General features: G+C 37.5%; 1 protein-coding gene across 2 annotated transcripts in view; it reads right to left on the bottom strand.

Moving 5' to 3' along the window:
• The window catches only part of LOC110055154 (dihydropyrimidine dehydrogenase [NADP(+)]-like), a 234,894-nt gene that overhangs the window by 75,019 nt on the left and 142,557 nt on the right, over window positions 1–17,318 (bottom strand). For both annotated transcript variants that reach the window (XM_089286667.1, XM_089286668.1), the window contains 3 exons: window positions 4,743–4,927; window positions 2,341–2,556; window positions 305–469 (listed from right to left, as the gene is read on the bottom strand). In XM_089286667.1, the coding sequence (XP_089142793.1) occupies window positions 305–469; window positions 2,341–2,556; window positions 4,743–4,927 (566 nt within the window). The remainder of the gene's footprint in view (window positions 1–304; window positions 470–2,340; window positions 2,557–4,742; window positions 4,928–17,318) is intronic.

Here is a 17,318-nt window from a genome sequence, read left to right as displayed (position 1 = left end):
AATCAGGACTTTGAGACTGAAAAAATCGAGACTGACTGACAGAGACAACTTTGTGAGAAAATCAAGACTGTGCGATGCGCTTAATTGCTAGAAAAACAAGACTGTGAGACCCCTGAAATTCGACAAATATTTTGCCAGACCCATGGTTTTTGAAGTACCACTCACCACCCCTATATAAATTTCCAGATATAGCTGTGTAAACTCTATAAACAACAAGGCAAGATAATAATTGAGTCAAGTTTACAGTGGGAGATCCCAAGACACTGCACACAGTCACACAGTCTTGCTCATGGTAAGTACAAACCTTTTCGGGAAAATCTTTTTTGAGTTCAGTAACGGAACGACACCAGTATGCTGCTGTCTTTTCACTAATGAGTTCTATATTAAGGAAAGCTCCTTGACCAGGGCCAAACAAGTGACCTGATGTTGTTCCACGAACAATACGGGGAGACACATTTGTTACAATGTCCTATAAATAATAACAAAAAGTAAATAATATAATTCAGCAGGAAGTGTGGTTGGAGTCAGTCCCTTAGATTAACACTGATCTGGGTTAACTCGAAAGTTAATTCTTAAGAAGTGCTCTCAAGTCAAAATAACCACACGCAGTTGATAGTTGCACAGGATATGTTTTTGAGACTATAGCTAATTGGGAAAGAAATATAATTTACATTCCATAGTACTAAATGTATGTAAAAGTTAATATGAAATGTTTGCCGCTGAAAGTCACTGGGGAACTATCATGAATTAACTATACTAATACAAATACAAAAATAAATACAAATTCAAATAATTATAAATACAGATACAAACACAAATACACATGTAGATGCAGATGCAGAGGCAAAGGCAAGTACAGATACAGATGCAGATACATTGTAGATACTGATACAGATGAAAATACAAAAAATTAATACAGATAAAGCTTCTGATGCTAACTGCCCTTTCGAGCCTAAATTAACATATTGACTGTTATTTTCACTACCTGAAAATGGAGTAAGAAGTTTTTGCAACATCGTAGTTTCCTGTCACTTCTTTTTGTAATCAAATACTGTCACTTGCATCTAAGCATGAACACGTGATGCCAAAACATGCTCTAATTGGGTTTCAAACGTGGCATGATTGGTCATGAAACATTTGATGTTTAGCAGACTGTAATGCGAACTTTCGCGCTCAAAATGTTCACCATCTTGATTCGACCAGTGATTGTTTCCAACTCATTCTTCTTCTCCATGACTTTGAATTCTTCTGTTTTTGTTTTAAGTTCATCTTCCTTGCTCTTGATGTAGCCTTTTAACTGGGGACAACATATCGAGTTTGCGAACCTTACTGACACCGCTAGATGAGCTAGATGACACCACTAGATGGGCTAGATGCAGTTTTGTCAACTTGATTCCTCAAGCTTTCAAATGGTTTTATTGTGCTTGTGCTCTTGTTGGGATTACCAGCACAGGGAGCTGAGATGTCTCTTGTGGAATGGAAACTCATCTTTCTCGCACTTTCATCGATTTTCTTTGACATAAAAAGAAGAGCGATGCTCTGCAGTTTTGACTTCAGGTGTACAGAGTTGTGTGATCATGTTTAAAATCAGTCATCAATGTCCTTGGAGGATATATACTGAAAGACCCTGAAAGTCTTGCTTCCACCAGTATTCCATGGTTGTACTAGAAGTAAAACCACTTTCATGAAAGGCGTATGCATATTGACACAGGTCAGGGTCAATTTCTCTGAAAAAGTCTTCAATGTCCAATCTTTCTGCCATTTTGTATGCTGAACTTTCAGTGTGAAAGTTCACCCCATGGTCTGCGAAACTTCAAATGTTTGATGACCAATCATGCCACGTTTGACACCCACTTAGAGCATGTTTCGGAGTCACATGTTCAAGCTTAGATGCAAGCGACAGTAGTTCATTCAATGATGTGAAATTTAAATTCTAAATATAAACAAGTCAAGTAAACAGTTTATGTTTTTCAAAATCTTTAACCAAACAATATCAGGGAACAGAAAAAGAAACTCTGTTGTAAAACCAGAAATTAATTGGCCAATCATCTGCAGGATGAAAGCAAGAAATCATCACTTGATCAGAAATGTCATAATTATGCATCTGAGGCATCTGTCAAATTTTGCTTACAAAATTAAGAAGACAGCATTCTTCATTGTCAAGCAGTTTTTTTTCCCTTGGTTATAAACAACTTAGAATCACTGCCTCGAATGTTTATCAAATATACTCTACTATACATTGTATTTTCAACTCTCCTCCTGGCATTTGGAAATGTGGTCAAACAGGGTCTTTCAGGTACGACATGTTACGACTAACCAGTAGAGAGAAACTTTGTATACCTTGTTCAGTGAAAATGTTTTGGTTACAGCAAAACCCCAGCCGGCTTCAAATCCCCGTCTGATCATAGCAGCACTAGTTGTGGGAGGTGCACTCGCTAAACCAAATAGATTGTCAAACTTTAATCCGCAGATGTCTACACTCAGGTCTACCTCATCTATATGTGTGTAGAACTTTGGAAGGTTTGGCTCCTTTGCCACTGGCAGACCATGAAGTGTCTAAAACAATTTCAGAATGCTACTATTAGTTTTTTTTATTAATTGTGTAACTTGAAACCAATGTACATGTAGACAGGCTTGATGGCAAGGAAGCTATGACATAAATAGCAATAACATTTAAAGAGCATGGGAAAAAATAGGTGCTCAATGCGCACATGTGTAGCTTACTGGTTATTTTTGAAATTACTATTAAGTTATGCTCCATTAATTTTGAACAGTAGAGTTGTGGGGTTTATTATGTAGAAATGTGTGATCGTAGGGCCAAACAGGAATAGAGCTGTACAGCCAGAGAGGTTTTATTTTTTTACTTGGCAATTTATTTATTTATTTAAAGTAACAAACCTTTAACAAGTCACACATATCACCAATTGTGGTAGGCACAGTGGCCCCATGGTTAGTGTGCTCGAATCCGGAGCGAGTGGTCCGGGTTCAAGCCCTGGCCGGGAACATTGTGTTGTGTTCTTGGGCAAGACACTTTACTCTCATGGTGCTTTTCTCCACCCAGGTGTATAAATGGGTACCGGCAAATTTAATGCTGGGGGGTAACCCTACGATGGACTAGCATCCCATCCAGGGGGGAGTAGAAATACTCCTAGTCGCTTCGTATTTTCAATTGCATCGCAAGCTCGAGCTAAGCCAGGTTATCTTATTGGTATCATGATCTGCACTATAGTTTTGCTTATGGTATCGTCATCTCACTTTGTGTGTGATTGGCTGAAAACTTGCCATAACAATGCAGCACTGAAATGAGTTCCTCAAGTACGCTTCAAATTTTGTGACCTGTTCAGAACTTCACAATAACGAGTCGCTGCTAATCTTTACTTATTGCCATTTGCACAGTTCAGACAACTTTTACGGCACACTACATCATCTCTAGGAGCTATTTCATGTAAAAGGAAACTTTACGTAGGAGATGAAGACAGGTAACTGTTTTCATCACTTAAAGTCGGTTTATGAGTTACTGCACAAACTAGCTAACACAAAACCATTTTAAACTTGGAGATTGTGTAAGCAATCTATAGGGTTTTAGTTGATGGTGCAGATTATGCAAATGATATGCAGATGATGTCCTTTCATCATCTGAAAAGGTTTTCAAGTAATTCTGCAGACCAGAAGATAAAGCTCCTGAAATCACTGAATCAGTCAATAATGCAAGCACATGTATCATTTTACATTTCTAGTTCAAGTTATTATGAGACTGCGATTGTTGCAGTAAAAATAGAAACTTGTTTTGTTTGCTTTCCAAGTGTAATTCATTTGACATTTCTATACAATTCTAATCTTAAATTAACAGTTGACTGCAAATAAGACCAAATGTTGGCTTTTGTAATATACATTGAGAACGTTTTCGACGTTATATTAGTGGCAGTGCATTTGTGATCTTTGTGAGTTCAGTGCTAGGCCTGACACTTGTGATCAATTTCATTTGTAATACATCTGGGGAAAGTTTTTGGTCTTATATTGTATTGCATGGTTTAGTGACTGCATTTGTGACCCAGGCGGTGTTGGACACAGTGCACGTGACAGTATTCGACCAATCATATGTCATCTCAGCCAGAGCAATGGCGGACACATTTTTCATTGTGAATGGAGAGTACGTTGTTGTTTCTCGACCGATTTCTGCACTCATCATGAGAATCAAACGAACTTTTTCTAGGAGCTGCTAGTGTAATATCTAGACCAGTTATTAGCCAAGCCTCAAGTGCAGGTAAGCAATTTTTGCATCAGAACTAGTCAGTGGAAATCATGCTATGTTGAAAACGTTTGTTTACCACATGTGCTTGACATGGATATTCTTTTGGTCATTTGCAGGGTAACAGGGATCAGAATTGTGAATTTTTTTGCATGAAACTTTAGTTCTAGAGTTGAACGTTAGGAAAGGTCCGGCAGGCCCAGGCAGGCCCCGCTGTTTTAACGGTCAAAATCGGACTTGAAGTTGGGGCATTTTCCTTGATCTGTCAGATGTTCACGGTATTTCACAGGAGTGATCGTGTGATTTCTACCCTTGAGACGGCAATACCACAATGTATTGGCAGTTAGTTGAGAGATAATATATATTCTCATATTGGGGGGAGTCACGAACTGTCTCAAAATCTCATTTAGTTCATAATTATAATCAGGAGCTCTGCTTCTAGGCTTAGCTAAATCTACATATTATGCCCAATTTCCATCTGCAGGCCACAAACCTGTAAATACTTGTGAAGATGCCAGGAGGCTTGCTTGCCATCGTTTACACTCTCCACTGTAGTGTTAGCTACTCCAGCAATATCTCCCCCACAAAACACTCCTGGCTCACTACTGCTCATTGTGATTGGATCCACTTCAGGAAGACCCCACCTGTTAAACTTAACTGGTGCCATAGCCTTGATGACTGCAAGAGACAAATTAGGAAATATTCTTGAAACCCATCATGGTCATCACAGTAAAACTTAGACTGCAGATCAGGGTAAAATGAAGACTGAGGATAAAACACAAATTGCAGACTAGGGGTAAAATGAAAACTGCAGATTTTTAAACTGAAGAAAGTCACAGTTTCCATTAATGAGAGCTACAGTATACTGTACATGTAGCTGTGGCTAACCAGAGCGTTATTCAGGCTGACCTGCATGGCATTCATGGTAACTGGAGTGATATTCAGGCTAACTGGTGTGCTGTTCAAGGTTAAGCAGGGTGCTTGGATAAGTTTAGCACTCGATAGTGGAAATAACAATAATTATATTAAGCTTCAAACTCTCTTTTTTAGCACCAGTTTAACATTGGCAAACTACCAAAGATCTTTGATTCGTTTTTTGTCGAAACATCTTGTAAACATAATGTAAATACTCACTTTGTATCTAGATCTACTTTCTGTCTTCCAAAAATTCGAACAAATTATGGCAAATTTAATATTCGATTTAATGGACCTAAATTATGGAATGAACTCGATGGAAAGATTCAAGTGTTGCACTTCTAATCAATTTAAAAAAGAACTAACTTCACATTTCATTAGTCTCTATTAATCTTTACTGATATTTTGATGATTTATATATATATTTTTTGTTTTGTTTTGTATATTTACTCTTGTACGAAGTTTATGATATTTATGTGTACCAATGTATTTGTTGTGACTCTTTAATTTCCTGACTCTCACATTTTTAATTATTACAATTACGGTCAATTTAAGAGCAATCTACTTTTTTATGGCGATGAAGAGCCGCATGCTAATCACTTTTAAAGATAAGAGCTTTGTTGATCATCTTGAAATTTTGGTTTGTCTTTTAGCCGCTATGATACGGCTTACTTTTGAGTTACTCAATGATCATTTCAATCCACTTGGGAATGATGACTCAATTGTTTAAAAAAAAATTCTTTTCTAGGTAGAGGTAGGATTTTTGTTTTGTTTTCTTCACTTCTCTTAATTTCCTCAAGTGATGCCAGCAGCAAACAGACTAGTTGTGGAATAGATTGTTAACTAAGCACTGTGATTGGATGTCTCAAGGTTATTCCTCAGAATTGCATTGCGCATCCCTACTGCGCACGATTTTCATGCTTGCAAGCGCGTGCACACACAAAATGGTGGCTTTTTCCAAACGGCTTGGATTGCGAGAGACAAATGATCGTTTTTTTCTCGGAAACGAGTACGGGGACCTAACGATTTTTTTACTTAGTTTGAATGCAGCGATCACCTTCCTTCTATACAGTGAATATAGACCAATTCTGTTGCAGAGTAACAAATTAGAGAAAATGAGAGCATAGCAAGCACTCGTAAACAATAAGATGTGCCCTCAAGAACACTGTGTGCTTGGAACATATTGAATCCCTGTCAACTAAATATAGGTGCCTTTCTCATGAAACATACATCAAATTGCTCCTTAACATTGATGCAGTACATCCATTGTTGTATTTCTCACTTAACTTTCTCCCTATTTTTCTGCTCTCACAAAGTGTAAAGTGAGTGGTTTAAATGTAAACGCTTCTAAAAGCAGCTAATTTAAGGAATTATGGGGTTTATTGAGGGTCTCCCTGCTCCTAAATGGGTACCAGGACCCCCCTTTTTATTTCAAAATTTAAGTTCTCTTGATGTAGAAAACCAACAGGCAAAATTTGAATGCAAATCTATTGTGCGTTCTTTTTCGCGGGAATGACCTCTAAGTCACTTGGGGTAAAGCACATTCCATCCCACGACAGAAGAGTTCGCTTCAGAGTGTGTTAGATGTTTTTGAAAGTGCAAAGGACTCAGTTACCATGGAAAGAGCTGCTTTGTTCAAGAAAAAGAATTACGGTAAACTAATTTCTGACACTTTCATCGCGAATGTGAGTAATCACAAGAGGATTTGTGGACATCTTGTGCAAGTTTTTTTCAAGACCATGACTAAGACTACTATGTTTAAGCCAACTAATGTCCGAAGTCTGTGTACATGGAACAATTTTTAGCAAAGTGCGAAACTTGAGCAGTTTATGAAGATAAACCATTTCATGACATTCGCTTTGAGGTGAAGTTGTAGCCAAGCCAAAAGAATTCGAGGTAAAGTACGTGACAACCCAAGGATAAACTTCAATTCTGCTGTGTTTCTAGTTTCAGTAATGACAAATTTCCTCTCATTAAATGTAGCTAAATGTGAAGTGAAGGTGCAAGTGTCTCATACTGTAAAGCTTTTCTGAACTGTACATGACAGTAATATCTGTCAATACATCTGGTTGTTTTTGACATAGTGGAGTTGTATTTCATTGTGTTTGTTTTGTCTGCTAGAGACTATTTCTCTCAACTGGATCTGCATGTTGACATTTTAATATCTTGGCAAGATTGCCAAGAATGCTTCCAGTTTCTCAGCAAGATTTTTTGGCCTCCAAGATTTTAATATCTCGATGAGAAATCTCTGTGAGTATCTCAGCGAGATTTCAAGATCTTGCCAAGATCTTACTTGACATCTCGCCAACATTTTCAGTGAGTTTTTGGCCACTGAGCGGCAATCTCGCTGGCCAAAAACTCACTGAGATTCTCGACCAGATCTCGGTCAAAATTTTGCAGGGGTTTGTACAAGAAAGTGTTGCGGTTGTTTTCGTTTTCACTTTTGCATTAAATCTGCTTCATACAGTTTAAATTTATGACATTCTTGTCTGTTAGTTACACACCAACAAATTTGACATAAAATTAACCTTTTAAAGAACATTTCACCATCGATATTTTCTATGTCAACCAGCGATCTGTAAGTTTGTGACGAGAGGTATTGCTAATTGTATTCGGAAAATTTTGCTGGTCGGGTATAGTACTGTATTTCTGTCTATTCTACAGCAAACTTTTTGTCTTAGCAAACTGTTGGTAAGCTGTCAGCCGACAGGTTACCAACAAACACGTTCAGGAGCTATTCTTCACAATTACCCACGTATTTATACTTACATTTACTTTAGAAAGTCTGTAATCTGCAGTTTGCATTTCACCCACAGTCTCCATTTTACCACTCCAGTCTGCAGTCTGCAGCCCGCAGTTTGCATTTTACACTGACCATTGTTGAAACATATTTTGGTCAAACATTGCATGCTTCCCCTCAAACACAGTAATGCATAATGGGATAATTCATTAAGGTATCAGTAAGGGGAAAATTTGCAATTTTGCATAATTTTACTTTTTTAAGTGGTTAGATAAATCTTAAAGTAATCTTTAAGATAAAAAAAACTCCACGAAAAAATCTTATATCTGCCGGTGGTTATTGCGCAAGAAAGATTGTTTTGCATATTAATTACTTAATTGAGAGTTGACAAGTTCTGTCAAATGAATTAATTATCGAGGCAAGAAGCCACATGCCATCAAGATCATGCTGAGTTGACACGCGATTTGCTCGCCATAATCAGTGCTGGATGTCTTCGAAGAACACAGAGCGATCTTGCCCGTTTTCATCGGCTAAAGGAAGGCCAAAGAAGGCGAAAAACACTTTCAACAAAGAGTGGGCCGCTAAATTAGCGGAAAGCGGCAAAGGGTTCGTTTTACAATCAAGAAAAATTGCTGAATGAACTCGACAACGATTGCGATCACAAACCCAGTGAGCAGGCTGAAATGAGCGCAAGCCGTGCTAAAATACTGTTGCAAGAAACTGTCGAAGCAGAGGAGATTGACGAAGAGAAGTGGACGAAATTGAAAGGCAGATTGATCGTACAAAATTAGAATCAGCAGTGCAACATTTTTTTTTTTCTTACCCAGCTATTGTCATTTCTTCCAGTATCTTTGCCTTTGCATCAACATCAGTCGATGTAGTCCCATTTACGACGTCCTCTCCAGCGTTTCCCTTTGAGCGCTTGCATTTTCTCGGGGACCTTCTACAGGCCTTCGGCATGTTAACAGTGACATGGTCATAATTTTGAAGATTAGTCAACCGATACGTAAAATTTCGAACGCTAATATAATAAATCAAAAGATAATTTCACGTTTACTAACTTTGGAATTCTGACATCACACATGAAAAAGCGGTTTATTCACTGGTGAATAATTTACCGCGCGCCGTCGTGGAAATTTGTACCTGTTCCATGTTAACTGTCACAGTCCTATTGTTATACAGAAAGTTGATTCCCCTGCGGTGTCTCCCTTGGTGTGATAATCTCATAACACTTGGATGCCGCCGAATTTTATTTTTTCTCTGTTTCTCGAAAGTAAAAAATAGGCGAGTTGTACGTGCATTTCGAGTTCCAGGTCGGCAGTCCCTGGACCAAATTGGCTGAAATTCGGAGAGAATGTTGTCAGAACAATCGCCGACAAAACCGTGTCTGCGAATTCTGATTACTCTTTTCATTAAAAAGTTATGCCTTTTTTTCTCGGGCAGTCCTATTTTTTTCCCTTTTCTAACTTTATCCTCTTGTAAAATAATAACAAACGCATGGGCCAAAAACCTGAGACACGGTTTTTGAGGTCAATGTGTGAAGAAACGGACACCATGTTAATCGTTTTCTCTGACTTAAATTGAGCGGGCGTATACCTTGATTTATGGTTTCGTGAAGCTTTGTAAATATATTCACATTTTCGAAACACGGTAAATTTCTACCGTTTTAAACAGGTCAGGTCATAATCTGTAGTTATTAAGCTTCCAGTAACTATACGGTTTATATGGGTTTTTGTTAAAGCCACGAACACTAGAGTGGACCGCGCCCAGATGGTCAAATGGGTTATACTGATACCTTAAACAATCAACAATCAACAAAGAATCACATTAGTAACACAGAATCACTCAACACAGCAGATAATGAAAATTGAATGAAGAACAAGGAACCACTTGGTTCAAATTAAGGACCACAGATGAATTATTTGATGACCCAAATGAAGTGAATTGAATGGAGAACAAGGAATTCTTGGTAGGACCACAGATGAATCATTGAATGGCCCAAAATTAATAAAGTGAATGGAATGAAGAACATTAGGAACCACTTGGTAGGACCACAGATGAATCATTTGATGGCCCAACTAAAGTGAATTGAATCAAGAACATTAGGAACCACTTGGTGGGACCACAGATGAATCATTTGATGGCCCAACTAAAGTGAATTGAATGAAGAACATTAGGAACCCCTTCGTGGGACCACAGATGAATCATTTGATGGCCCAAATAAATTGAACTGAATGAAGAACATTATGAACCACTTGGTAGGACCACAGATAAATCATTTGATGGCCCAAATAAAGTGAATTGAATGAAAAACTAGTGAGAGAATCTCAGTTAGTGCAGGGTGTGATTGATAGCTCTGGCACAGTAGTCACAGAGGTCCCAGTACCCCTGCCCAGTTCACTCTCTCTTAAAGTTTGTATTTTCCCCTTGCAGAATATGATTGGTCAAGGTCCAAAACTAACTTACAACTAGTTGTACATGTCGGTAAGTGCCACCAAGTGAATTGAATTAGTAAACAAGAGTCAATTGAATTTTGTAATATTTATTTGGGATAGTCCTAGTATAACAGGTGTTAAAATCAATTTCATTTAGTTAATGTTTTTAAATTATTGCTGTAATTGAACACAACGTTTAGTTTTCAACCCAGTGACTGAACAAAACACTACACACTTTTTTTGTATTTTTAAAAATCATACTTGTTATACTTCCAGTATAACAGGTGTTAAAATCAATTTCTTTTCCCTTGTTCGGCAATTATTATGGTAAGTACTTAAGTAATTTGTCTACCATTCTGCTTTTTGAGGTGTATACATCTTGGATTTGTTGTGATTGAATCATACAATTGTCAAAGCTAAACAAGACCCGAGTTGTTTTCTGGAATGAATTCGAGTGTTGTTTATTTGATTCAGGGTATTATGCTCAGGATTTGTTTGCCATCCGTTCGACAAATTATTTTGGTAAGTAGTTTGTCTGAAGGTGAATGTAACTTGGATTTGTTGGGATTAAATCGCATGATTGGAAAACATCATTCAGGTGTTTATTTGAGTGAAAGTGCTCTTTGAGAGTAAATTCCAACCACCATGTTGACAGAGCCAAAGAAGCTCAAATCCAACCTAGTTCACTTCTGACGACCTCTGAGCAAAGTTCTTGAAATTAAAAGAAACTTCAAACCAAACAAATACCATTAATCACTTAAAAACTTACTGTGAATCAGTGAATTAATTGCAAATAATCCAACATTGACAATCTTTGTCATATTACACGTAAGCTTGTTTTACACTGTTCTCTTCTCAACACTTCTGTCTTCATGAAAACGTGTTAAATCGAAGTTACGTACACCTCATCGATCCTTTACTAACTTATTTTACATTCACCTTCAAAAAGCAGAATGTCAGACAAACTTCTTACCAAAAACGTAGGCACGCAAGGCATGCAAGAGTTATTTTTTTGTGACTTAAAAGCCCTGGAGGTAGCAGTACTCGGTGGACTCTTAACATTTATGATAAGGGTAACTCATTTACATATCCTGGCCCTGGATTCCATTCAATGTCATTATCGAGTTTAATATTCTTGTGCAAACTTTGATGATTGTTGTCCCAAAATATTTCACAACGATTCTTCAGAACAATTCTTTTCCGTCTTTCTCTCCTTTTTAGCTGATATCCCAAGAAATACTTAATGAAACAGACATGCTCTTTTCGAATACTACTTTGTCTGAACTTGTAAAGTATAGATGACCTTGGAATAGCCCCAGTACGGTACTCTTTTAAATAAGCATCTTATCTTTCTATTTTTCTGTATAGCAATCTTAAGTCTGGAACAGATTCTTGAAGATTCTCGACACCTAAGCTTACATCTTTCACTCATCCCTTTGCATCATCCCCTACACATGAAAATACAATATCTCTATCTTACACCTTTCAACTCATTTGCAAAGCATCTTGTTCCCTCTAAATAATTATTGTAACGGATCACAGACATGAGCTTGAAATCCCTAGCTTTTGTGCACAATCATTCACTTGTTTCACATTTAGGAAAGACTGCTCTTTCTTTAAATTTCAATAAACTAATGCTTCGAATCTTTGTTGATAACTCTTTGCACACATACTCAGTTTGAACAACAGCATCTGCAGCTTTAACAATATCCACGTCTTGTTGATCTACAATTGTTTCTCTGCCATCCTCTTTCTTACATGTGACTACCATAGCAAACATCTTGTATGACACCACAACTACCACAGGAAATACTCCCAACCAACTTTGAGATAAAGTATATGTAGGCCACGATGAGGATTTCTTACCATTAATTTCTGCAACAGTTTGTAATAACCACAGAAGTAACTTCATGATAACACAGATGAGTACTTTCTACAATTTTCTCTTCGGTCAGCAAAATTAGCCCCTTCAAAATGAACGCTCAAATCACAACTTAGTGTTGGGCATTTTGCTGACAGCATGTGCGTTGTAAGCAGTCGAGTGTCACACAAAATACTTTTCATACGTAATTCTACCTTGATATAACAATGTAAAATGTTTAACTGAACAAACTACGGTAATCTGATACATCTCCAGATTAATGTAGATACCATCCTATTTTCTAACAGGCAATTTGATTCATTACTTGATACAACCCACCAGCTCTAACTGAATTTACTCCCATGTACCATTTGTTACCATTTGTAACCAAAAATAGCAATATCTTGTTTTGTTTGTTCAAATATTTGATGGAAACAAGTGGTGATGATTTGTCAGCTCTAATTGAATTTACTCCCTCGTGAAAAACAAGTGTCAAGTTACCATTTGTAACTACAAATAGCAAACATCTCAAATTCATTCCAGAAAACAACTCAGGTCTCATTCAGCTTTAACAATTATTGTTCAATTCAATCACAAGAAATCCAAGATGTAAATGCCTCAAGAAGCAGAATGGTAGATAAATTATTTAAGTACTTACCAAAATAATCCCCCAACGAGGTTCCCCACCCAGGGGAGCTTAACAAATATTGAAGCCTTGTGACGTCACAAAGAAAAATAGTGTTCTGATTGGTTCATGCCATATATCGACAACATCCGGCTGAATCCTAATATGGCCAAAAAATTATCACTGATGGTACCGGATTACGTGAAAACTGCGCTGAAAGATCTGAGATTTTTTCTGCATAGCCATCAAACTACGCACAGCTCTATATCCTGCCGCCTCGACAGGCTCGCATTTTCGCTCGCCTGTCTCATTGGCAATTATTGTTTGTCAAGACAGCCTTTAAATTCTACTCTAGTGTTTTACATTGATTTTCATTAATTTTAAATCCAGCAATACATTGAAACAGCAAACGTGACAATTTAGCCGTTCATGCAGACTTTGTAACTTGATACTTTTGTTTTCCTCACAAAAGACATGGAAAATGTCACTTTATCCAAGTCACCATTTCACTTAACATGGAAGATGTGCTTGTTTTTTTGACCGCTCGAGATAAATGGAAGAAAGTTAACTACGTGATGAAGAAATGGAAGAGAAAAAATTTTGTTTTACTCAAAATGCAAATTTTCTTTTCTACCGATAAACTAGAACTAATTTCATTATCAAATATTCACGGAATACATATTATACCACTTGTGCCGCCTTTAAAGTTTTTCAAGAAATAATAAAACCATTTAAATTTATACACCTTGATATCAAGTATTAAACATAACTGAGAACATTGTCTCTTAACAAGAAGTATTGAAGGTAAACAGTGCAACCTGGCCAAGATTATTTCCTAGAATGGTGAACGAGTCTCCTGGTTAAATTAATTTGCACTTTCATTAGGTGACACGGAGTCTGCAGCATATTTGAGCACTTACATGATTTCTTTTGTCACAAATGTAAAATTTGACAAGTTTTAATGCCACTAACTCGGGAAATTTTTGGTCTCTTTGCAGAAACAACTAAAGGAGAAATCAACAAGCCGCTAAGGAGAGGCAATAAGTTTCCCTTCTTTATTTGACCCTGACAAACACACTATTGTAAATTGAAAACAGTAGATGATATTTGTTGAATCAACACAAAGGTAATTCCCAAGGACAGGTAGTCAGAGTAACGTCTTTTGCACTGAAAAGGGATAAGTGGCACCACCACAAAAACAACCATTGTCCATGGTCACATCACATGGCAAAAACTTTGTCACTCTGGGGATAAAAATGAAGTGTGTAACCCTAACGCTGCAAGAATGCATACATCTTACATGTTGGGTTCTATTACAAGGAAAAGCACTTAACATTTGTTTGTGATCCCATATGAAATGTATCTTCCATGTGATGTATAGTTGACACAGACGCTAACTAATCTGCGCATGTGTTTAGAGCAAATTGGTTTTGTTCTAAAGAGATTAGTACCACAAGGAGAGCAAGGGCTTTTCTGAAACAACTATATAGCTGTGATGTTATCAACGAATTGAGGTAGGTATAACAAGTTTTACGTAGTGCACACAGGTCCCTAACTAACCCGTCCCCCTTACCCAGGGTGAAAGGAAATTCAAAATCTCCCCTCGCCCTTTGGGCAAGCTGTAATTTCATCTTACTAGCCCAGATCTCTGAGGAGCTAGCCCGAAATTATTTTACTTAATAAAGATAATTAAATCAATTTAATATCCAAAAATTATGTTAATAAACAATACGGAGGTTAGCTGAACTAATTCTCTTTGATTTCCCTTTTGAATTAAACCCTCTACAATAAAACACTTAGACCACTCAATGTGTGGTTCCACAAAATTTCCATACCACCATGGAGGCTTTTTTTCCAGTTTGACCCTCCATTCCAGGGGGGCTTCACAGTACTCCCCCACCCTCTGGAATTTCTACCCCTCCTACCCCTTGGAAATTCCATATCCATAAATAACAAGACTTCAGTCTTTTATTTTAATCTCCTAGATACTGTTATACAATTTAGCCGCAGCTATTCATGGTTATATTGTAGACGAAGAAGCAAGGTGGCATGTTTTTTCACAAACAATTGTAAACCTTGATCTGGTCACACAACGTACACAATTTTATCGCACATTATTTATGGGGATATTTACTACGTCAGGATCAAAGCTGCTGGGTACTAACAGATTGAGGCTCTGAGATTTACTTTTCCAAAAAATGACCGTGGAAAATTCTAGATGTAAATTCATGTTAAAAATGAGTTTGAACCAACAACTGACTTAGAAGTACTTCAATCCCAAATGGCATAGCAGCTGACTTTTTCTTCATTCAAAGAAGTTTCCATAAGAGAATCTAAGAAAGACTGAAAATTTAAGCTCCTTTTTAAAAATAACCCTGTCAAAGTTTTGATTTATGCATAGGTGAAAACAACGTATCAAATTACTTTAGCAGGAAAGTAAAACCGTCATGCAACATGTTTTTCAAAACCCCTGTTTGCCAAATATCGCTGAAATTTTTCTTTCAGGAAAGGAATACATTCATAAAGTCATACTCTTTGTCTTTGTAGTTCGTAAATGATAGTAAATTCATTTTCTGCCTTAATGTTTCATGTACGTGAAACAATATTTCTGTTCAGTTGCACTACAAATAATCAAATGAAATCTTGGCTATGGCTCCAGTGCTCCTTGCTATCCACGGTTACATGTGCTTCAAGAAAATTAGACAAATGGCATTGAATCGGCTTTGGTAGCTACACGGATAACAATGAAAATATTGTTAGGGCAAGTTTTTGTCTCACTCCGCTGTTGCACTGTCGGGAGATGCGGTTGGGAAAAAATTGATTTCGGTGGCTTAACTTTGTACATTTTACTCTATCAAAGAAAAACCATTTGTATTGTTCCACTTTCTCTCACGAACTCTCTGCTAAACACAATGTGTGAAGTTTGTCATAAGACAAAAAGAGAAAAAAACAACAACCAACGTTGTTTCACTCATGTCCACTTCATGCTTGCCTGTCGGGCAACCTGCGATAAGAATGCGCTAGCCCGACTGATCGTTTCAGTAGTCCCGGGCTATCAGACAGCCTTTTTGTTGCGCACTGCTTACCATAATGTTAAGGTGGCTTACTTCAGTTTTGATGGATTAAGGTATCAGTATAACCCATTTGACCATGGCCGCGCGGTCCGCCCTAGCATTCATGGTTTTAACAAAAACCCAGATAAACCGTATATTTATTGGAAGCTTAATAACTACAGATTATGACCCGCCAAGTTTAAAATGGTAAAAATTGGCCGTGTTTCGAAAATGTGAATATGTTTACCAAGCTTCACAAACCCATAAATCAAGGTATACACCCATTAAATTTAGGTTGGAGAAAACTATTAACATGGCATCCATTTCTTCACACATTGACCTCAAAAACCGTGTCTCAGATTTTTGGCACATGCGTTCGTTGTTATTTTACAAGAGGATAAAGTTAGAAAAGGGATAAAAATAGGACTGCCCACGAAAAAAAGGCATAACTTTTTAATGAAAAGAATAATCAGAATTCGTAGGCAAGGTTTTGTCGGCGAACGTTCTGAAAACATTCTCACCGAATTTCAGCCAATTTGGTCCAGGGGCTGCTGACCTGGAACTCGAAATGCATATATGACTCACCTATTTTTTACTTTCGAGAAATGGAGAAAAAATAAAATTCAGCAGCATCCAAGTGTTATGAGATTATCACACCAAGGGAGACACCGTAGAGGAGTCAACTTTCTGTATAACAATAGGACTGTGACAGTAAACATGGAACAGGTACAAATTTTCCGCGACGACATGCGGTAAATTATTCACCAGTGAATAAACCACTTTTTCATGTGTGAAGTCAGAATTCCAAGGTTAGTAAACATGAAATTATCAGTCTTTTGTTTTACTATATTAGCGTTCAAAATTTTACGTATTGGTTAACTAAAAGCAACATGAAACCGCACCCCCGAGACATTCTTGCAGCCTTTCACCCGAAACAAACCATCTGCCTTTGAACTTTGTCCACTTCTCCTCGTCAATCTCCTCTGTTCCGATAGTTTTTTGCAACAGTATTTTAGCGTGGATCGCATTCATTTTGGCTTGCTCGCTGGCCGCATGATCGTGATCATTGTCAAGTTCATCCAGCAATTTTTCTTGGTTGTAAAACGACCCTTTGTCGCTTTCTGCTAATCAAGGGGCCCAGTTGTAAATTCCGACTTAAATGCGAAGTTAAACTAAGCTAGAAATAACGGCTTTCCAATAATTGAGATATTTGTTTCTGCCGGATTGTAGGTTGTCTCGGGAGGTTGTTGATAACCCAAGGCGATCGAGGCTGCGTTTATCCTAAGTTGAAAATACATCAACGGACAGCACAATTTTCGCCGAAAATGCTGCCATCAATACGATCGACTTAAATGCTGTATTATTTAATTTCTTGACATATGCGACATTTTAGGATATAATATTCAGGACAACTTTTCGCGCTACAATTTATCAACGCGC

Source organism: Orbicella faveolata, unplaced genomic scaffold, assembly GCF_042242905.1.
Source record: "Orbicella faveolata isolate gen_17 unplaced genomic scaffold, um_ofav_v1 contig_14, whole genome shotgun sequence".
Classification (NCBI taxonomy): Eukaryota; Metazoa; Cnidaria; class Anthozoa; order Scleractinia; family Merulinidae; genus Orbicella; species Orbicella faveolata.
This window is presented reverse-complemented; position numbering and strand designations above follow the sequence as displayed.